This window comes from Alexandromys fortis, unplaced genomic scaffold (genome assembly GCF_014885135.2).
Source record: "Alexandromys fortis isolate MF-2015 unplaced genomic scaffold, M_Fortis_MF-2015_v1.1 scaffold_237, whole genome shotgun sequence".
Taxonomy (NCBI): domain Eukaryota; kingdom Metazoa; phylum Chordata; class Mammalia; order Rodentia; family Cricetidae; genus Alexandromys; species Alexandromys fortis.
Genome location: NW_026068137.1, coordinates 1 through 22,344, shown reverse-complemented (window position 1 = coordinate 22,344; position 22,344 = coordinate 1). Strand labels below are relative to the sequence as shown.

The 22,344-nt window shown below is 42.7% G+C and overlaps 1 protein-coding gene across 1 annotated transcript in view; it reads left to right on the top strand.

Annotated features, from left to right (window-relative positions):
• LOC126491122 (zinc finger protein 791-like) overlaps window positions 1-22,173 on the top strand; it is a 33,719-nt gene extending 11,546 nt beyond the window's left edge. Inside the window, exons 4-7 of the mRNA XM_050126547.1 lie at window positions 6,170-6,296; window positions 6,493-6,550; window positions 8,685-10,568; window positions 19,812-22,173. Of these exons, the coding sequence (XP_049982504.1) occupies window positions 6,170-6,296; window positions 6,493-6,550; window positions 8,685-10,314 (1,815 nt within the window). The 3' untranslated portion in view covers window positions 10,315-10,568; window positions 19,812-22,173. The remainder of the gene's footprint in view (window positions 1-6,169; window positions 6,297-6,492; window positions 6,551-8,684; window positions 10,569-19,811) is intronic.
• The last annotated feature ends 171 nt before the right edge of the window (window positions 22,174-22,344 follow it).

Sequence of the window (22,344 nt, the reverse complement as noted above, 5' to 3'; positions counted from 1 at the left end):
ACTGTATACTATACAGGTAAGAATTATATACACAATGTCCAGTTTATTTTTATTTGACAACTTTGGAAAAAGTACTCTATTATCTGTCCTATTTTGGTGAGTCCAAACTTTTGTATCTAAACCACTTTCTACCATAACTTGTATTACCAACCTAAAATATCCTTTTAGACCTAAAAACATTTTCTTAGATAAACAACTTAAGCTTTTATGTCTCTTAACCTTTATGAACTTTACTTCCCTTTTGTGAGTTTCTTTTCTGATTAGTAATGAGGAAAATAGTAAAACTGTAACTATCTAGTCTTTAACCCTATCAGTGACCAGGGAAGGCTAAACTATTTCCTGAGTAAACAGGAAGTGCAGAAAAAGCAACTTCCAAAACCATAGAAATGACAGACACAGCTGGCTGCCTGGACAGTCACCCAAGTTTCCTCTGCAATCATGGGGCATCCATCTTCAGCATATAAACTTACACAATCTGACAGACTGTTCTGTAAAGCAGGAATTTTGAGGAATTATCCTACCTTGTCTTGGCAAGGCTTAGCAGTAGACTTTCATTGTGTTCTGCTTGTCCAATTTAGACAGCATACTTTCAGTAATCGAGGCAGGGAAAGTTTCTTGCCTAGTGGCTAGCTTTGTCATGTTGAAAGCAAACTCCATATGAGTTTCTTTAATGTCCATCATCTTCACTGAAATATATTGGTACCACCAGGAGCATGCATATCTCACTATCATGAAAAGCCCTATGTTATTAAAACATCTTAAATGCCATATTCTGTAGATCTCTGAAGTGTTTGAAGACCACCTATCTATCTAAAATATATCTCTGTTTAACCCTGAAAACACACCTAACATGACTAAATGTTTGATTGGTGTCGCGTCCACCCTCGTCCTGCAAGGAAAAATGCAACACCTGGAGCTCTTCTTGCAGCAGTTTTCAGGACTTTATTCACAATAATCTTTCTCCTTCTCCTTCTCTCTTTCCCTCTCTTTCTACCCTCTCTCTTCGGGCAAACCTCTCCCAGCCCTTAAGCAGGCATGGGCTGCCAACCCTGAACTGCCAGGTGGGCACTGCCCATAGGTTCACGCATATGCAGGCAGCTGATAATCATTGCGTGATCATAGCATAGGTCAGGCCTTAGCCATCTCAGGAGTTGATTATACATCTCCATCAGGTGTGACACCATGCTGCTCGCTACAGATTGGTATAGATGAATAACTATTAACCAGCATTTCTTAATAATCCTAAACAGTTTGTAATATAGCTTTCAAGGACTTTACATTTTACATTACTGTAACATGAAGGGGCCTGCTTGTTGGGGTTTATGTCCTGCCCAGTTCTCCACAGCTGGCAAGCCCCAAAGAAGATCACACAGAGATCTCCATAAGTTATAAAACTGATTGGCCCATTAGCTCAGACTACTTATTAGCTCTTGTAGCTTATATTAACCCATTATTCTTATCTGTGTTAGCCACATGGCTCAGTACCTTTCTCAGCAGGGCAGCTCACATCTTGCTTCTTCGGTGGTCTGGGTGGAACTGCGGAAGGAGCTTCCTGCTTCCCAGAATACTCCTGTTCTCATCGCCCCACCTCTACTTCCTGTCTGGTTGACCTAGCTATACTTCCTGTCTGGCCAATCAGCTTTTATTTAAAATATGATTGACAGAATACAGACAATTCTCCTGTACCACATTACATTTCAAAATGAGCTGCATACTACAATACCTTAAAGAAGAGTAGAAACATTATGTACAGTACATTATAACAAAAATAACCTTAAATTTGTATAGATATATGGAAATTCATACCAGTGTAAAATATTTGAGAGTAGAGGTTGCTTTTAAGCATAAAAGTAGATTCAGTAATCTACCCTTTTATCCTGTCATTCCTATATTCCCTGCCTCCTTATTTTTCACTAGATAGGAGAGAAAGAAGGGTGGAAGGAAGGAAGGAAGGAAGGAAGGAAGGAAGGAAGGAAGGAAGGAAGGAAGGAAGAAAAAAGAAAGAAAGAAGTCTTTTAATCTTACCTCCATTGTTTAGTTTCCTCCCTGACTATAACTGATAACAGCTTGCAATGACAAGCATCTGTAACCCACCAAAAGATGAAAACCCACTAATTCCACCTCTTGGGGATGTGAGTGTCATGTTCTTAAAATTATTTCCTGTCATTTGGCAGCAGTGGTATCTTGAGGTAACCCTGAGAGAACTGGATAATGGTTAAGTCCTGGGGAGCTAGCTGTATCATTTCTATGTCCAGTCTCTGTGTAGTGAAGTCCTGGATGAAGTAGTCTGTAAGACTAGACCATCTCAGCTAGCTGCTTTGAAGTTGTTCTGGATGCAGATTTTTGAGAAAACTGCAACGGAGCCATTTGTGTATCACCTGAGATAATTGTATTGTCTTCATTGATGTTTGGTCCTTTTATTCGGAAAACATACAAACTTTTGATCGTAGAATATATATCTGCATTAATATAAGTATGGAATGTGTAGTGTGCACAAATCAGCTAAAGATGATTTTATGTTCTATGTTTGAATGGGTAAAAGGGATCTGTCAACTTTATTCTTTTAGTTTTTTGAGAAAGGGTTTCTCTGTGCAGCCTTGGCCATCCTGGAACTCACTCTGTAGACCAGGCTTGCCTTGAACTTACAAAGATCTTCCTGTCTTTGCCTCCCAAGTGCTGGGATTAAAGGAGTGTGCCACCACCGGTAAGCTACTTTATTTTTAATTTTATTTAATTAACAATTTTTTCATTTGTTTTACATACTGACCACAGTTTCTCCTTCCTCCTTTCATCTATTACCTCCCATCACCTCCCACTTCCCCCCTCCCCACCCACTCCTCTGTCTCCATTCAGAAAGGGGAAGCCCCTCCCCCATGGGCTTGAAGAAAGCATGGCACATCAAGTTGAGGCAGGGCTGGGTCTGGTCCTTATGGCAGATAACAGTGTACTATGGGAAGAGACTGGCCTTTGGAGGTCCTTAGGAATGGGTGCTGACCACTCACGTGCCTCCAGTAGCTTGCAAAAAGACGAAAAAACTTTTGAACATGTTTATTATTGGTAAATTCCTCTCTGTAAGTGATATATTTTAATCGTATGTCACCCTTAATAGCACACCCAGCACACCTTTCTTTAATGTGTCTTTTGCCACTTGTTTTATTTTGTTTTATAATCCACAAAGTTCAGTCAGTATTATTCAAGTGTGTTTGGCCATCCCAAGGGTGTGGTCATCCTACTGATGGCTACATTTCTGAGAAAAAAATGACTCTTCATCTTTACAAAGATGTTAGGTGCCCATACCTTCTTAGCTAGGGGTGGCCTTCTTGAGGACCAATCACATTCTGCCCAAATTTTGACTGACACAATCCAATGTGCTTGTGGGATTTTTAAATGTTTATATGTGCATTGTAGAATATTTATGGGAAAGTGGGTTCCATCTCAATAATAATACTGTTTTTTCCATTGTGTCTTTGTTCAGTGGCCTTCTATAAGACTCCAATGCTTTGACTAACATAGACAATTACTATTCATGTAACTGTTGTGGTATAAATTTAATAAGAAATAAGTTACTTCCAACTGATGTTAATCTAATTCACACAGAAAAAAAAGAAAGCAAGAGAGAAGGGAAAATCTAAACACGTCCCATGAGTTCTTTATGGCTGGAGACTTAGGCCAGAGTACCGGTGTTAAATTGAAACTGAGGAGTTCTACATTGTTGTGATTTGGCAGGGTCACCTATTATTCTACTTTTCTCGTATTTTCTATTGATTTCTTATCCATCCCTGGTGAAAAACAAAGTAGAGATGGTGAATCCTCTATTAACCTATATTGTAAGACATGGAAACCTCAGGTTGGTGATTGTTTTTGACCCAACTAATTGGCTTGATAAGTCATAATGGAAATTGGGCAGAAAATAGTTAGGGAAATTTATAACAGTTAGAGAGGAGAATTTATTTTCCTCCAGGTGACTGTTTGCCAAATTTATAATTGGTTTTTGGGGTCTAGGCATGGTATTCTAGTTTAGAGAAGGGTAAATTTATTCTAAGCAAAGACGTACTACAGGACAAAAATAGGCGATGAAAGGTGTCCACAGGCTTCATGAGAAAGGGTATTCAAAGGTATCAGTCATACTTGGGACTTTGGAAGAAGAAGGATTTGGTTGCTAAGAGACATAGCATGCAAAAAGATTCTATGTTTGAACCAACAGGATTACATTTGGTAAGCTTTGTTAACTGAGCATACATTTCCCATAGTCATCTGAATTTAGAACTGTTGGAGGGAGGTTGCTTGTGGTTCCCAACTGCCTGGCTAGCTTACACCCAAAATAATCACAGAGAAACTATATTGATTAAATCCCTGCTTGGCCCTTTAGCTCTAGCTTCTTACTGGCTAACTCTTATATTAATTCAACCCATTTCTATTAATCTGTATATGTCCACGTGACAGTGGCTTACCTGCAAAGATTCGGCACGTCTGACTCTGGTGGCTCCATGGCATCCCTCTCTGACTCTGCCTTCTTCCTCCCAGCATTTTGTTTAGTTTTCCCCGCCTAGCTGTGTTCCCCTATAGCTCTGCTATAGGCCCAAAGCAGTTCCTTTATTAACCAATGAATGCAACACATAGACAGAAAGACCTCCTACACCATAGAACTGTGCAGGCCCACTTATTTAGAAGAGGAAGTTGTGAAAACATTAAAAGAAAAGTTCTTGAGCATTCCCCTGAGAACAGTTTGCTCTATTGCACATATACCTCAAACTACTTCATTTCAAATCAGCTTATTTCCCATATTATCCTATGTTTTCCAAAGGCATTTGAAGGCAATGAGGAGTTACTGAGGCATAACTAAAAGAAGTAACTTGTTGCTATTTTTAAAGCAGACATAGACACAACACACCAAAGATAATTCTTCTGTGAAGGATACCTACAGATCCCTAAGTTCATTGTTCAGAGAGGACTGTGTGAAGAGACCATGCCAATGGAGTTCCATGTGCTCGGCTGCCTGCTCTACACTTGTTCCAATGACTCCTATTAATCTTGTTATCTCTGATAGTAGCCCTCCTTGTTGAAAATTTTAACTTGCTTACATTCCTTTCTTCTACCAAGGACTTGACAATCTTTGCTTTCAAGTCCATTTCTAGCTCTCTGGTGTACAGAAAAATCCTTGCTTCCCACTGAACCTTCCTGACACTTGTCTCTGCTGTAGGCATTTAGTTTTAGCAGTTTTGTCCTGTAAGCGTCTCCCTGACTGATTCATTCAGCTTTGCATTCTATGTGTTCTCGGGTTGTTTTGTTTTGTTTTTGTCTAAAGAGAATTTTCTTGCCGGTTCTTCCATGTTCCTTCCAAAACAAGTTCTAATGCCAACAGAGGACCTGTTGGTTTTACTTAAACAGGGGTTCAAGTTTTTTTTTTTTTAATTTACTTCTTGTATTGGGCTTTTCATCTGGCTATCATAAATGAGTATGGAAAATGTGACTTAAAGCAGAACTGAAGGGTACAGTCCATTAAAGGCACAACAGTGGAGGGGCTGGTCACATCACACACAATGACAAATAGTGTAGTTGTGTAGTTTCTCAGCTCACTCCTTCCATTAATGTAATCCCTATATAGTTCAGAAAGGGCTTCATCTCAAGTGTGTGTCTGTGTGTGTGTGTGTGTGTGTGTGTGTGTGCCTCGCCTTATAGGCTCATGTATTTGAAACCTTAGTTTTTAGTGAAACTCATTGAAAACTATTAGGAAATGTTGTCTCAGTGTAGGAGGTATGTCACAGGGTGTTCTTTGAGGTTTAAAAGCTCATTCCTGGCATTCTGTCTGTCTTTTTGTCTTCTGCCTTTTCCAGGAGTAAAACATGCAGGCACTCTTCTAGCCTGTCTGCTTCCTGTCGTTGTAATCATGGACCAACCCTCTAAAGGGTAAAGAAGCCCAGATTAGGTGATGTATTTTATAATAGCTGCCTTGATCATGAGCTCTCATCTCAGCAGCAGAATCATAACGGAGACTGTGCATCTGCCTTTCTTACAATAAGAACTCAAGATAGCATTCTACAGGTGTTTCGGAATTAACCTTTATTGACATCATCACTTAGAAGTGTCCTCAGAATCCGCAGTGCTCAGTGATTCTGTATAGTGTCAGCCCGCAGTTACAGGTAACCATATAATATGTGCTCTGTTTCAGGAGTCCGTGACCTTCGAAGATGTGGCAGTGAACTTCACCTCAGGAGAGTGGGCTTTGTTGGATTCCAGTCAAAAGACACTCTACAGAGATGTGATGGGGGAGACACTTTTTAACCTTATGTTCATAGGTAAAAACACAACCTGTTCCCATTGCTTATTCAGTCAGAGAGCAACTGTACCCAGTTTGTGTGTGTAGCCTTGTGATTTGAATCCTTGAATTGAACATGTGGTGAATTTAGCGAGCATGCACGTGTTTTAAGAGTGGGATTGTAATTTTTTTTAATATTGAAGATGTTATAATGAATTCTTTGGGTTTAATTTTAGAAAAAGGACTAGAACAAAACATTGAAGAGAACTACAAAGATCTCTGCAGAAGTCTGAGGTAAATTATATTCAATAGGAAGCAATTTATATCTAACATTTACAAGTGAGATGATGACCGAGAACCTACTAAATGATCTATATCTGTCTAATTGCACATTGAATCTAACCCCAAATTCCTATAGCAGAGCACTGAATTATCTCATTCCCTGTTGTGTAATCTGTATCATCTATAATCTGTGAATATCACTAACATGTGATAGAACATTAATCTGAAAGAGCTTTTCCAAGAGTTTGCTACACAAAATCTTCCTGTGATATTTAAACTTATTTAGAATCATTCTGTATACCTTTTTGAGGCTTTGAATAGAAAGCTCTGTGTTTGTTCCCTTTCTTTTGCTGTGAAAGAAAGCAACTCTGAGGTGGAGCTCATGTTTAGTTTACTTACCCTTCCTTGTCACAGTTCCATAATAAAGGGAAGCAGAGCAGAAACTGAAGTAGAGGTGATGGAGAGATGCTGTGTACTGTGTGCTCATCCCTTATTCAGCCACCTCTCTTCAACCCGGCCCACCTCTCTAGGGGACAACACCCATAGTTATCAGGAGATGTCTCCATAGACATATCTATCAGTCTGGTAAAGCCACTTTCTTCTTTGGCGTTTCCCCTTCTCAGATGTGTATACTAACTTCTGTCAAGTTGATGGAAACTAAGTAGATCCCTTCACCTCTTGCCAACATTACACACACACACACACACACACACACACACACACACCCCACATTATTAATCTAGAACCGTTCATGGCTTGTTTCTTCTGAAATACTCTTAATCTCACGATATAAATCACACTATAACATTGGAAAACATAGGTTCTTATATGAGATATCACAGGAACTGCCCCAGGATCATCCCTAAAACCACAGAAGTCAGACTTCCATCATTACTGTCAGCATTCCTGACCTCCGAGTTCCTGGGACAGCTCATTATCCTCAGACTCAGTGACTAAGGTCATCTAACCTAAGTTTCTAGACATTTTCACAGACCTAAAAGCCATGTGGTCAGCTCTGGTAAATGAATACCACATGAACCTGGTAACCAACTTCTGTTTGAGAGTCCTCTTTGTTCCTGTGATAATCACCATGACCAAAGTCATCTTTGGAAGCAATGGGGTTTATTTTGACTTACACTTCCATGTTACAGTACAACAATGAAAGGCAGGACAGGGACTCAGAGTAGGCAGGAACCTGAAGGCTGGGATGCAACTAGACACCATGGAGGAATGTTACTTACTAGCTTGCTCCTCATGGATTTCTGAGGTATCTTTCTTATAAAACTCATACCCACCTGTGCAGGGGCACACATCCTCTAAGCCCTCCCTCATGAATCAGGTCTGAGAAAATGCTCCTGAAGACCTGTTTACCACCCAGTGTTTTTGAGTCATTTTCTCAATCAAGGGTCCCTATTCTCTGATGACCTTAGATGCTTCTGGTTGATTACAAACTAACCAACACAGGTTGAGGACGTAGAATGCCAAATGCCACAATGTTCCACAACTTTACGTGATTGTCATAATTTTCTCTTAATGCTAAGACCCATGACTGGATGTTTACTCCATTTTTATCCATTAGTTATGTTATATGTATGCATATGTATACGTTGTATACTTCTTATGGTACAAAGATTTGTGGCCACCAGAAAACCCCAATAGATCCTTCAACTCAAGACTAACAGGAATTTGTGAGTTCTCTACATAAATGCTGGTCATAAAACCCTGGTCTATTGGAAGAGCAAGAATTGCTCTTAACCTCCAAAACTATGATACAGCTCCTGCATGTGCTTGTTTGGTTTTAGTTTTTGGTTTTGGCTTTTTGAGACAGGGTTCCTCTTTTTTAGCCCTAGCAGTCCTGGAATTAGCTCTGTAGATCAGGCTGGTACTGAACTCACAGAATTCTGTCCACCTCTGCCTCCTTAGTGCTTGATTAAAGGTGTGCACCACCACCACCACCATCCTGCTACCTCCATAGTCAACACTCTGTTTCTTTGCAGATAATGGATTTCACAAATGGTTACACTGTCCTCAACATTGGAGGTATTATGCTACAACCTCTCTAATAGTAAAGTTGTAGCAGACCACATGAACTAGCCTTCAGTGTTTCCCTTTTTTTTTATAGTAATCATCTTCTCGTTTCTTGCAGAACTCAGTTGATTGAGAAAGATTGTGGATATGAATATAATATTCAGTGTGATGACAACCTTCAGCCAATTCTAAAGAATATGATTAATGAAGACATGCCTCCTGCAATAACAGGATATGAAAGCCAGTTGCATGTAAGAAGCATCATTGGTCATTCATTCTCACCTGTATATCTCAGAAACCAAGCTAAAGGGAAACAATCTCACTGTAAGGAGTCCTTTATACATCAGAAACATTGGGAAAATACCAGTCATTCTGAATCACTCCAGGTACTTGGAACTTTTCCCAGAGAGAAATCTTATAAGAATCAACAGTGTAAGGAAGCCTGTCGGAATCTCCCTTCTGATCAGCCTCACAAGAGAACACAATGTGGAGATAAACTCAATGGGAAAATATTAAGGAGATATACATGTAGTGCAGAAGATAATGGAATCCATACAGAAGTGAAATCGTTTGCTCATAACCACAGTGAAGAAGCCTTCATTGATTCCAGTGACCTTATCACCCCTGAAAAAAGTCATATTGGAGAGAAAAAATACACTTGTAAACAATGTGGGAAAACATTTAAGTATGCTTCGTGTTTTGAGAAACATAAAGTAACTCACACTGGAGAGAAGCCTTATGCATGTAAGCAGTGTGGAAAAGCCTTCACCAGTTCTAGCTGGTGCAACACTCATGAGAGGGGTCACAACGGAGAGAAGCCTTACATGTGTAAGCACTGTGGAAAAGCCTTCAGAAGTTCCAGTTATTGCAGCATTCATGAAAGAATTCACACTGGAGAGAAACCTTACGCATGTAAGCACTGTGGCAAAACCTTTGCCATTTTGAGGTCTCGTAACTGTCATGAGAAAATTCACACTGGAGAGAAGATTTATGCATGTAAACTTTGTGGAAAAAGCTTCCTTAGTCCCACTTCTTGTAGCATTCATGAAAGAATTCACACTGGAGAGAAACCTTACGCATGTAAGCATTGTGGCAAAACCTTTGCCAGTTTGACTGGGTGTATCACTCACGAAAGAAGTCACACTGGAGAGAAGCCTTACACATGTAAACACTGTGGAAAATCTTTCAACAATTGCAGTTATCGGAACGTTCATGAAAGAATTCACACTGGAGAGAAACCTTATGCATGTAAGTACTGTGGCAAAACATTCGTCATTTTGGGTTCTCTTATCACTCATGAAAGAAGTCACACTGGAGAAAAGCCTTACGCATGTAAGCACTGTGGAAAAGCCTTCTCCCAAGCCAGTTATCGTAACATTCATGAAAGAATTCACACTGGAGAGCAGCCTTACGCATGTAAGCACTGTGGCAAGACTTTTGCCATTTTGAGTTCCCGTAACACTCATGAAAAACTTCATACTGGAGAGAAGCCTTATGTGTGTAAGCATTGTGGAAAAGCCTTTATCAGTTCTATTTGGTGTAGTGCTCATGAAAGGGGTCACACTGGAGAGAAACCTTATGCATGTAAGCACTGTGGCAAAACCTTTGCCATTTTGAGTTCTCGTAACAGTCATGAAAAAATTCACACTGGAGAGAAGCCTTACACGTGTAAACATTGTGGAAAAGCCTTCACCAGTTCTGGCTATCGTAACAAGCATGAAAGAGCTCATACTGGAAAGAAACCTTAAACATGTAAACATTGTAGAGAACATTTGCCAAATTCAGTTGGTGCAACTCTCATGAAAGAATTCACACTGGAGAGAAGCTTTATGCATGTAAAACCCGTGGAAAATCCTTCACCAGTCCCTCTTACCATATTACTCATGAAAGAATTCACACCGGAGAGAAACTGTTTCCATGTAATGCATGAAGAAACTGTTCCGTCAACTTTATGATCATTCCAGCCATGAAAGAATTCACTCAAGAATGAAGACTTATGCATGTAAGCATTGTGAAAAATCCTTTTTCTGCCCTAGTAATTTAACTTGTAAGAGTTGTCATATTGAACAGTTGATATATATATATATATATATATATATCATATATATATATCACATACACACACATACATATGGTAGAAAAGCCTTCTTGGTAATTAGACTTACGTGACTAAGCATTTTCTGGTTATCATTTATGTAGACTTTTTTTTCCCTAAAGTTTATAGTTTTTGTCAGTCTATTTTGTTTGTGTGCCCATGCATGTAAGAACCTGGAGTCAGAAAAGGGTGTAGGATCCCCAGGAACTCAAATTAGAAGCAGTTGTGAGGTGAGTGAGCTCAGTACTAGGGTTCAAACTTCAGTACTTTGGAGGAGCAGTAAGTGCTTTAACCTTTCCACAGTCACCGTCTCATCATCAACTACATTCATGGAAATCTTGTACTTCGTACTTCTCAGTATTCTTCAAGCAAAGATTTGGAGTTTTCTTTTTCAGTTTTTACTGATGCTTTTATTTATTTTGACAGTTTCTTGTAGTTCTATACTATTTTAGCCATAAGTAAGGAAATAGTTTTTCATAATCCTTCTGCAGCCTCATAAGTTTTTGTAGAACCACAGGGGAATTGAGACAGACAAAAGTTAGAAACTCCTTGGACTTCCCACAGGGCAGGGAACCCTGATTGCTCTTTGGGCTGATGAGGGAGGGGGACTTGATTGGGAGAGGGGGAGGGAAATGGGAGGCGGCGGTGGGGAAGAGACAGAAATCTTTAATAAATAAATAAATAAAATGATAAATAAAATAAAATAGCTAATGAAAACAAAAAAAAGTTAGAAACTTCAGGAGGTCCTCGGGATCAACATATAAAAGGCAGTGGCAGCTGAGAGAATGGGAGTTTTGATGCACAGGAGTTTTATTCACCCAAGTGAGCACTCTTACAACCACCCAGTTAGATCTTGGAGATTGATGCTAAGTTAATGGCCCATGACACCTTCCCTTGAGCACCTTTCCCCCTTTCCTGCCCCCTTTCACTGTTGAGATACGGCTTGCATTTCAGGCTGCTCCATAGCTCCCTCTTGTGTACGTACAAGTCTACACAAGATTGTGTAGATTGCAGGAAAGATACAAGAGCTAAAGACACCAGAGCCTGGAAGATTCGCCTGCCCTGCAGACTCAGGTCACCTCACTTATTGTACCTTTATGCATGTGTAGATAGTATTGTCCCTCTGGTGAATATAAAGGTGTTGAAATAACTTTATTTACAGCAGAAGCAATAGCAGGCATGGCGAGCTACCGGAGTTAAATTCTTAGGTGTCCCTACCTCATCACTAGGTAAGGACCTCTTTGTCAGTTCCATCTTGAGGCTTGTGAATGAGTTTTTCTTGTGTATGTAGACATCACTCCTATTTGGGGGCCAAAAATTTCTTCATCTCTATGGTGTGAGAGAAGAATTTCTTTTATTTTGGTTCCAAGTACATCTAGAAAGTGTCTGGACATTTATCTTTTTATTTTTATTAATTTCATTTTACATTATAACCACAGTTCTCCCTCCCACCCCTCTTCCTACCTGCCCCTTGTCTCCCCCTCCCCCCTGCCAGCCCAACCTCCATTCACTTCTCCCAAAGGGTAAAGCCTCCCATGGGGAATCAACAGAGTCTGGCACATTAAGTTGGGCAGAATCAAACCTTTCCCCCTGCATTAAGGCTGAGCATGGCCTTTTACAATAGGGAATGGGCTCCAACAAGCTAGAAAGATCATGTACCAGGGATAGATCCTGGCCCCACTCCTGGGGGACCCTCACAGCAAGCTACACAACTGTCTCCCACATGCAGAGGGCTTAGTTTGGTCCCATGTAGGCTCCACAGCTGTCAATCTAGGGTTCGTGAGTTTCCACAAGGTTGGTTCTGTTGTCTCTGCAGATCTTCATGATCTTGACCTCCCTTGCTCATATATTCCCTCCTTGGCCTGATAGTTGGTTGTGGGTCTCTGCACCTGGTTCCCTCAATTACTAGATGAAGGTTCTGTGATGACTCTTCAGATATTAATCAATCTGATCACAGGGAGAGACCAGTTCAGGCACCCTCTCAACTATTGCTGGAGTCATCCTTATGGATTCCTGGGAATTTCCCTAGTACCAGGTTTCTCCCTAACCCCATTATGGCTCTCTCTATAAAAATATCTCTTTCAATGCTCTCCCACTCTTTCTCCAGATCTCGACCATCCTTACCTCATGTTCTCATCCCCCATCCTCTCCCCTTTACTGCCCCACCTCGCCCCCAGTTTACCCAGGAGACCTCATCTAATTTCCCTTCCCAGGGTGGTCTGTGCATTCCTCTTTGGTCCTCCTTGTTACCTAGCCTCTCTGGAGCTGCGTATTATAGTCTGGCTATACTTTGCTTGAGATCTAGTATCCACTTTATAACTCTTGAATAATTTGTTGAGTATTGCTGCCATGTAATTTCATTTTTCTGTGCATTTAGTAGTTGTATTCTCTTGTTGGTATTCTAATTTTCTTTGTATACAATGGTTGAGTAGGACATGGTAGATGAAGCCTTTTATCCCGGTGCTTTGGAGGCAGAAGTAGGTGATTTGAACGCCAAGTTAGCCTAGACTACATTGTGTGTTTTAGGCTAGTCCAGCTCCATAATAGAGAGACTATGATTCAAAAAACCAAAACACACAGCCGAACAAGGAGATGGATAGGTTTAAGTATAAGGTGTGAAAAGGTCCCATTCCAGATTATTGTGTTTGCATAGCAGACCCTCCTCTTCATTCCTGGATCTGGAAAGAATTCAGAATTCCTTCTACCCCAACTGCATTGATTTTGGCCTCAGGATCTTCAATCAGGAATATCCAAGCCATATGTCTTTTTCATCAATCAGGGATTCTTTTACTTCCTTTCATCAAATGTCCACCGAGGTGCATGGGTATTCAGAAAGCCTCACCACTGTAGCTGGGTTTGAACCCAGTGTAGAAGCTGAGAGATGTATTGTGTTGGTCCCATCCGACATTCATTTCTGCTGACTTTAGTCCCACAGGACACCTTGGTCCACTAGAGGCAGGAAAGAGTGAGTGTATCCAGAGCTCCTGGCATTTTAAGTTGTTTTCTGGGACAGCAGAGACTGTGCCTCTGCAGCTTTGACGTTCCCCTGGCACTCTGTCAACAGGACTACCCTAGAGGGTAGCGTGTTGCTTTTCTCCTTTCCAGAGCACCGTCCAGAGCACAAAGCCAGAGCTGTGCTGCACAAGGTCCCCCACCCTGTACTGTCCTGGCAAACAACTCTGTCCCAGGCCACGTTCTTGCTGTGGTGAAAAGGCACGTGGAACTTGCACCTCATCAGAACTTGGAGAGCTACCACGTTGGTGGGACTGAGTCCAGATTGGTGTGGAAGATTGTGGAGGGTGTCTGAAGCTTTGGTATTAGGTTATATTCCCCAGGAAAAAAAACTCCTCATTGTATGTGTGTTTAGTTAAAACATGATGATGTTTTTAAAATGATGATATGAGAGGATTGGATTGTTCCCTTTGTGAGAGTGGGCCAAAATTCCTCATCACAGAAGGAGAGAATTTTCAACAGATCAGGGGAGGCCAGCTGCAGGGTAACAAAAAAAAAAATGCCCCAGAGTAGTGAGGGATTAGGAATATTCTTATCTTTAGAAATAAGTTTCTATCTATTGGAGAGCTAGAATTTTTCTATCTAAGGGGGAAAATAAGGGACCACACTTTCAGAATGTAACTTTCTCTCTCTTTTTTTTTTTAGCTTTTTTTAAAACATTTATTTATTTATTTATTTATTTATTTATTTATTTATTTATTATGTATACAATATTCTGTCTGTGTGTATATCTGCAGGCCAGAAGAGGGCACCAGACCTCATTCCAGATGGTTGTGAGCCACCATGTGGTTGCTGGGAATTGAACTCAGGACCTTTGGAAGAGCAGGCAATGCTCTTAACCGCTGAGCCATCTCTCCAGTAACTTTCTCTTTTAACGAGTCTTAAAAATGCTCTCTGACTCATTCTGTCTGCCAAAGCTGCATATCTCCATATACTAATATACGTCTCTCTTTACATATATACATCTCTCTCCTACACGGCTATACATACCTATTTTCACATGGCTACACATCTGTCTATACATACATTTCTCTGTTACATCTCTTTTCGTACAGCTTCCTCTTCCTTGTCTTCACACATAGACAAATCTCCACCCAGCCATAGCTATACACTTCATTTACATAGCTCATTTACATGGCTGTACACCTCATTTACACTGCTGTACACCTCATTTACACTGTTGTACACCTCATTTACATAGCTCATTTACACGGCTGTACATCTCATTTACATGGCTCATTTACACAGCTCTCTCACCATACAGCGCTTCGCACAGTTCCTCCATACTCTCTCACACAGCTCTTCACGTGGTTTCTTATGTAGCAGCGGCTTTTTCCATAGCTCTCTCTCACACATACTTCTCCACTTTTCCCACTTCCCGCTCTCCCTCACACTTCTGCTTCTTCATCTCTCATGAGGTCCGCACATAAACACACTTGGCTCACTTCTGCAGCAGCTCTCACGGAGCTCCGCACAGCCATCTCTCACCGCTGTTCCTCTCACAGCCACACTCAGGACAGTGATAACTTACATTTTCAGGGCCCGGCCCATTCTCCCAATACAAAATAAGTCACATCATTTCTCTTAGGCTAGTGATGGTGCATTGACCCATGCATGTAGCTCTAAGTTGGTGAGGGTTCCCGGATGGTAAACAATTGGCTGAACTGTGAGCCTGAGACTGGGACTATGTGCAGAAAATCAATTACTGAGACAGTTATCTCTAATAAAGTTGCTTCTATCCTGACCTTTAATCAGCAAAACAGCTGGGAAAATGACCTCATGTATTTGTCTCTAGGAGCAACCAAATATTCATCTCTAAGGGCAACCAGCTTCCTTTGAATCTACTTTAAAGTCCAAACAGCTGTTTGTGTAAAAGGCTGTCTTTGTGACTGAGAATCCTCTGTCAATCTGAGTAATGTAAAATATCCTACTATTATTTCTGTTCATCAAAATTATATAGATTAAGCAGAAATCATCCTCCCGACCATCCACAGCTATATGTGTACCCTATAAGTGTAAAACATACCATCAAAGGGCTGTGGAAAGAACCCCACAACTGTTCTTATTAAGGAGGTATACTAGTGGTACCCGAGAAAGTTATTGACAGAAAACAACCAATCATTTACAATCAACCCTATCTATGGCTTTGCCAAGTGTGGCTTTTCAGGTAGGTCAGCTTGTTAAACACTAGTTGTCATTGCTGTATATTCCCATGACCTCTTGCAACCAACAGCACTTGGCAAACTTTAAATTAGAATTTTCTTTTGCACTAACCATTTCTGAGGCAAAAATGGGACTTTTTGAAAAGCTCTCTCGGGCTTGTGCTTTGACTTGGGATTGCATTGTTGTTTGTTTTGCTCTAGGCCTCTCCAAGTAGTGGAAATTGTATGAAGGAATATTTAATCAGGAATTAATCATTTTACAGGATGGACTTCTTTGGAGCCCAAAAAAATTACTGTTTTCAATTTGCTAGATTTTAGGGTGCAGGGGACAGAAGGCTGGAAGGAGGTCAGAGTTTGACTTCAAACAGAGGACACTGGTCATTAGGATACATAGCAAGTGGCACCTAAATTCTTGCTGTGTAGGGAAGCTGTGCAATGGGAGAAAGTCACCTGAACCTTTATAGAAGGGGCATGGGAACGAGGAAGTTGGATCATCTTCCTTACTGAAATTATTTGTCCAAGGGAGACAGGTTATCTTGGGAAACAGACTTTCTCAGCAAACATTCCTCTCTGGGATGACCCATAATGGTTGAGAATTTCATGCCTTCCTCCATCCCCCCCATGTGGAGATTAAGTGATCAACAAGTCAAGCTGTGATTATCATTTTCATGGGGGCACTTTGGAAATCCCCAGGAGGGAAATTACTTAGCTAGAAGGACAGTCTCTCAAAACATGACTAAGATTAATCAAAACATTTTCATATGAAGAACATCTTCGATGGTTATGTTTAGAGACCAAATTTATTAGACTCCTGAATAAGATATTTGTCAATTTTACTCTTTACTTCTGTTATATGGACAGTGTGAATAAGGGATAGAAAGATGGTTCAGTATTTTTTCTGGACAGGATTAATCCTCCATCAGTAACCATGTCTCTGGTGGGTTGACATCTGAACACTAGTTGCCATTTGCTTCTCATGGTCCCTGGCAAGACTTGAGTTGGTGGAAGACAAAGATGGCTCCCCCTAAACTTCTTGGTCTAGGCAGAACACATCACATAGGAAGCTGCCCACTGCCTCTGGTCGGGCATCCTACCAAGTGCTGACTGAGGTTTCTAGGCCTGGGCATGGGAGAGAGGAAAAGCAATAGCTCTGCACCATGCTTAGTGGCTTGGGCAGTCAGGACTCAATCAAGCACCACTTGAGACCCTGCCTAGAACCCCAGGGTAGGGTGTTTGGGTATCATTGTGAGAGAGGGTATGGTGGGGAAGTGGAAGAGAAGGAGAGGCAGAGTGGATGGTGGGCTGGGGAGAGAGGTGCATCTGGAGAGGTGAGTGTTGAGGAAGGGGCTGTCATAAATGACCTGCTGATGGACATTGGCTGTGAATAAGGCTCAGGTCTTGGTCCCGGGCCCTGGGACAGCCAAGGGAGCATGTGCTGACAACCATGGCTCCTGTCACTGTTGGATACTGCTCATGGCCCTGTGATCTGGGCCCCTATTGGTATCTGAGGGCCAAGCTGCCACAGGATGCATGTTGTGTGGGGGATGTCAGAACTACAGGTTGCCTGCAGGATAAGTGTACATGGGCAAAGGCATTGCTGTGCCACAGGCCAACTTCCAGTGTACTTCACAGGCCATTACAAACTTCAGCTAGTGTCCCAAACTGGCCCCCTGGTTCCTAGCAGCTCAAGGCACATTCACCATTTTGTCCTTGTGATGTGTCTAGGTGTCCCCCAGAAGAGGTCCTGGGGTGACTGTTTGCTAAACAAAGCTGAAAGAAAGAGAGAGAGAGAGACAGAGACAGACAGAGAGAGAGAGAGAAAGAAGGAAAGAAAGAAAGAAAGAAAGAAAGAGAAAAAGAAAGAAGAAAGAAAGGAAGGAAGGAAGGAAGGAAGGAAGGAAGGAAGGAAGAAAGGAAGGAAGAGAGAAAGAAGGAAATGTCTGCAGGGGAAGCGCACTATGACCATTCATGCTCTTGGCCGGAAAGTTCGTTCCTTTTAGTAGTATGGTCCTTGATTGGCCAACTGTAACCATACCATGCGCCAGCCTATAATGTCAAAACATTGCAGGAAAGTACAGGTGCAAGCCCATAATTTCTGCACTCCCAAGAAAGGTGAATTGTGATTTGAAAGCCACTCATGGCTACACGATGAGACCCTGACTCAAAACCAATTTCAGAAGCCAGGCATGGTGGCAGCTGCTTTTAATCATTGATTCCTGAGACAAAAGCAAGATAATCAATAAATTGGAAGCTAGCCTGTTCCAGAGAACTAGTTGTAGGGGCAGCCAGTAATACACAAAAGAAATCCTGTTTAGAAAAACCGAAATAAATAAAAAGAAAATAATAGATTTTCTGTACCCCATAAATGGGTTTCCCCACTGACACAATAATCCAGATCAAGCCGAATTAAAAAGTAAAAGAACATGGTTATTTGAGCAGAGCAACTCTTGGGTGAGTTCTCCAGCCTGAGGCAGGAGATTGAGGCAGAAGTCACATTCCAGAACTAAAGCAGGGAGGTTCTATAGGTTGTAGGCATGGGTGATGTGTGTCTGCCACAAGCTGGGTTTATGCCCAAGTATGATCAAAAACGGAATTCTTTAGTGGGGGCCTTGGGCAGCTGGCAACTTCAGGGGAGGAGCTGCCTTATCCCTGAAGAATGTAGAACTGGGCTTCTTGTTGCCTTCTCTTTCTTCAGAGAGTCTCTGAGTCAGTGGGGTTTTGACAGACAGGAATGGGGCTTTCTGGCTCAAGCAGTAGCTCAGTGAGTGAGCTGGATGTTCCCACCAAACAATAAGGAAGGAAGGAGGAAGGGAAGAAGAGAAGGAAAGAAAAAGGAAAGTAAGTGAAAGAACTTAGTAAAATATAAACAAAAACAACAACAAAAAAAAACCAAGTTGAACAAAATCATTAACATTAGTATTGAGCTCTAAATTGACCTCTTCGATCTAGGGATGCCATTGCATTGTAGGACAACATTCTCTATCATTTTCGGTGCATTAGCTCCCTTTTCTCAAACCCAGTATTCACCTGTCCCTATTCTATTAAGTAGTGTCTTTAAGCCTTAAGCTTGTTCTGTACATTCCAAACTCATGGCCCAAAGGTGGGGGGGGGGGACAAGACTTCACTGTAGGTGCAGGCCTAGTTAAATTCAAGCACAAAGAACCACATATAGGGCTTGTACTGCGTGGCTTTGTGGGTCAACTTGATATAAACTAGAATCATCAGAAAGGAAGGAACCACAGTTGAGGAAATACCTCCATGAGATCCAGCTCTAAGGCATTTTCTCAATTAGTGACCAATGGGGGAGGACACACCCCATGGTGGGTGATACCATCCCTAGGCTAGTGGTCCTGAGTTCTATAAGAAACCAGGCTGAGCAAGCCAGGAGAAGCAAGCCAATAAGCAACACATCTTTGTGGACTCTGCATCAACTCCTGCCTGTGGATCCTGTCCTGACTTCCTTCAGTGGTGATCAGCAATGAGGGAGAGTGGGCCAAATAAACATTTTCTTCGCCCACCTGCTTTTTTGTCACGGTGTTTTGTCGTAGCCATAGAAACCCTCGCTAAGACATGTTGGTGCCAGCACAGTGGGGCATCACTCTGATTTGGGGGAGGGTTCTGGAAAGACTCTGCAGCTTTGGGCTAGAAGAGCCATCTCATTGAGTGTTAAGAGCTCGGTGGGATGTTCTGTGAAAATCTGGAAGGTAAGAATGTTGAGAGCACCATGGAGAATGGAAGCCAGCTTGGGGAGTTCCAGAGGGAAGTTTAAAGGCTGCCAGGGCCATTTGTTATTTTGAATTAAGATTCTGTGGTTCTGGTTAGCCGGGGCTGAAAGTATCAGCTGTGATTAACAAGGTAGCAGAAGCACTAAAGTGAACTCTCTTTGTTACTAGGACAATTGATGCTGTTAGCTGAAGTGATTAAGAAGAGACCAGCGTCACTGGTAAAATCTAATGGGAAGTTTTTTTTCTGACAGCAGAGAAAAGCTGTGTTCCAGAGACGGCCGGCCGTAGCTGTACCTTGTGTTGGCAGCAGGACCTGGTAATGTGTAAGCATCACCAAGGTGATAGTAGTTTTGCAGCTATGAAGGGATAATAGAGCCTAGTTGTGACTTGGCACTGTGACAAGAAGAGGCCATTGGTGAAGGTGCAGCTTCAGTAGCATTTGAAGGCCCAGGACTGAAGGAGTCATGCGAAGAAATTGAGGCTCGGCATCATGACGAGAGCCAGTGAGAGGTAATCGGTGAAAGTGCAGCCCAGTTGCCGCAAGGGACCCCAGCATTTTGGAGATGCCAATACCATGAGAAGAGCACCAAGAACAGTAGCTGCAGAGGGGTGGAGTCAGCCAGAGTGTGGAAGATGAACTGTGTGGACTGCAGAGGGCAGACCGGGTAAGGAACCCAAACCCTTTGGAGGAGTCCACAAGATAGTGAGTGACTCTCAGATAATTAATTGAGTTATTTATACTGTTGGACTTTGGTTTTGCTGTCTTCACATTGGGCGGGTGTCTTGGTTTTTCTCTCTTGAAGAACGTATTTAATTTAATTTTGACTTTTAAAGGAGGCCACAGATGAAAGACTTGTACTTTTTTAAGAGATTGAATATTTTCTTTTATTGATTCTTTGTGGAATCATTCTGATCCCACTTATTTCCCCATCTCCTCCCATCTGGCCTCCCCCTCAAATCAGACAAATTAAAAAAAAAAAAAGAAAACAAAGGAGAAGAACCTTGTCATGGAAGCTGTCTGTAGTGTGGTCCGTTGAGTCATAGTTTACCCTTTCGTCCATTCTTCTTGTCTTGCAAGTGTTCGCTCCCTCATGGTCACTGCCCAGGTGATCTCTCCAGCAGTGCCTCCACCAGCTTACCCAGTGCCGCCTGCAGCTCGGAGCTGGGTCAGTTCTGCTCTCAGGTCCTCAGATCTGGGTCACCCACACATCACCAGGGCCCTATAGGGTTGCCCGGGCAAGGTCCAGGGCCCTCCCTCCCAGTTGCTGTAAAGGGCATACGGTGGGAGGAGGGGGAGAATCAGCTCTTCAGAACTCATGCCCTCAAGGTTGGCTCGCTTGTGCCCCTGGCAACAGAGTCAGCTGACTGCTGCCCATGTGGGGTATAGAGCTGGGCGTGCTCCTCTGTGCTGCCGCTGATGAGGGGCGGGGCTAGTCATCTCACTCTCATGACCCCAGAGCCAGCTCTCCCCTGTCACAGGAGGTAATGAGTGGGGGCAGGAGGACATATTTTGGTCACTCATGCCACCACCTGGCAGAAGAGGAGGTCGGGGTCGGCTCTACTGCTCTCTCACCCTCAGGGCCTTCTTACCTGCATCCCCAGTAAGATCTACTGTGCTGCCCAGGTGAGGTGCATGCCTGTGGGGAGGGGTGGGACCATCTTTCCCAAGTGCAGGGGCGAACTCTCCCCTGAGGGGATAAGGCCAGCTCTCCAGATGCAGTATCCAGTGAGGGTGGGACCAACCAGGGACGGTGGGTGGGACTGGCTCAACACAGCATGGCTCCAGTGAGCACCTGTGCTAACATGGGCCGTGGACTTCATCACAGACCCCAACTGCAGGAAGACCGTGGACTCAGATACAGCCCTGGGCAGCAGCTCAGGCCCAGACGTCATCATGGCCCAGTGGCAACACAGAGCACCCAGGTCAGTGTAGCCCTAATGGTAGCATGAGTCTCAGACCCTGGGCATCTGCTGAGCCCTTTTGGTAACAGCAGTCACAGACATCAACTCAGTCCATGGCTGTTCCAGGGCCACAGACCCAGACATGGCCCTTGGTAGCAGCCCTGGCCCAGATGTCTCCATGGTCCCAGGTTGTTGTGCAGGTCACTCAGATCATCAGTATGCACCCCCACCCCACCCCTGTGTGGCAGTATGGCCCTCAGAAATCAACATGGCCTCAGGTGACAACCCGAACCCTGACGTTGACTCTGTTTTCGATGGTCTCAAAAGGTACAGACATTAACACAGTCCCTGGGTGTGGCAGGGCCATCGACTCAGACTTGGCCCTCAGCCACAGCCCTGGTCCAGATGATACCATGGCCCCTGCAGCAGCATGGGCCAGGGATGGGCAGGATAAGCTCTGTAGCTCTCATGCTCTCAAGGCCGGCTCACCTGTGCCCCTGACAACTGGACCAGCCCGGTGTGCTACAGGTGGGGTACAGGGCTCACTCTGCTGTGTGCTGCATGGTGAAGGACCATGATTGAGGCTCCCCAGCAGATACAAGGAGGATTAATTAAGGATGGGGCTTTAAATCAGTACAGAATTTTAAGAAGAGAAAATGGAGATTTTTGTGTACTAACCTACAGGATCATGGGAAGAATCTGTGCAATTAATAATAGAACGTTTTTTTTGTTTTTTTTTGTTTTTTTTTTTTAATGAAAATAAGCTTTATTACATCAAGTAATAAATACAAAGATGCAACAGTTGCAGTCGTTGTCTTCCAGATGTTGTGACCGTCTCACAGTAAACACGGAACTGAGATCCACAGTCTCAGGATGGACATT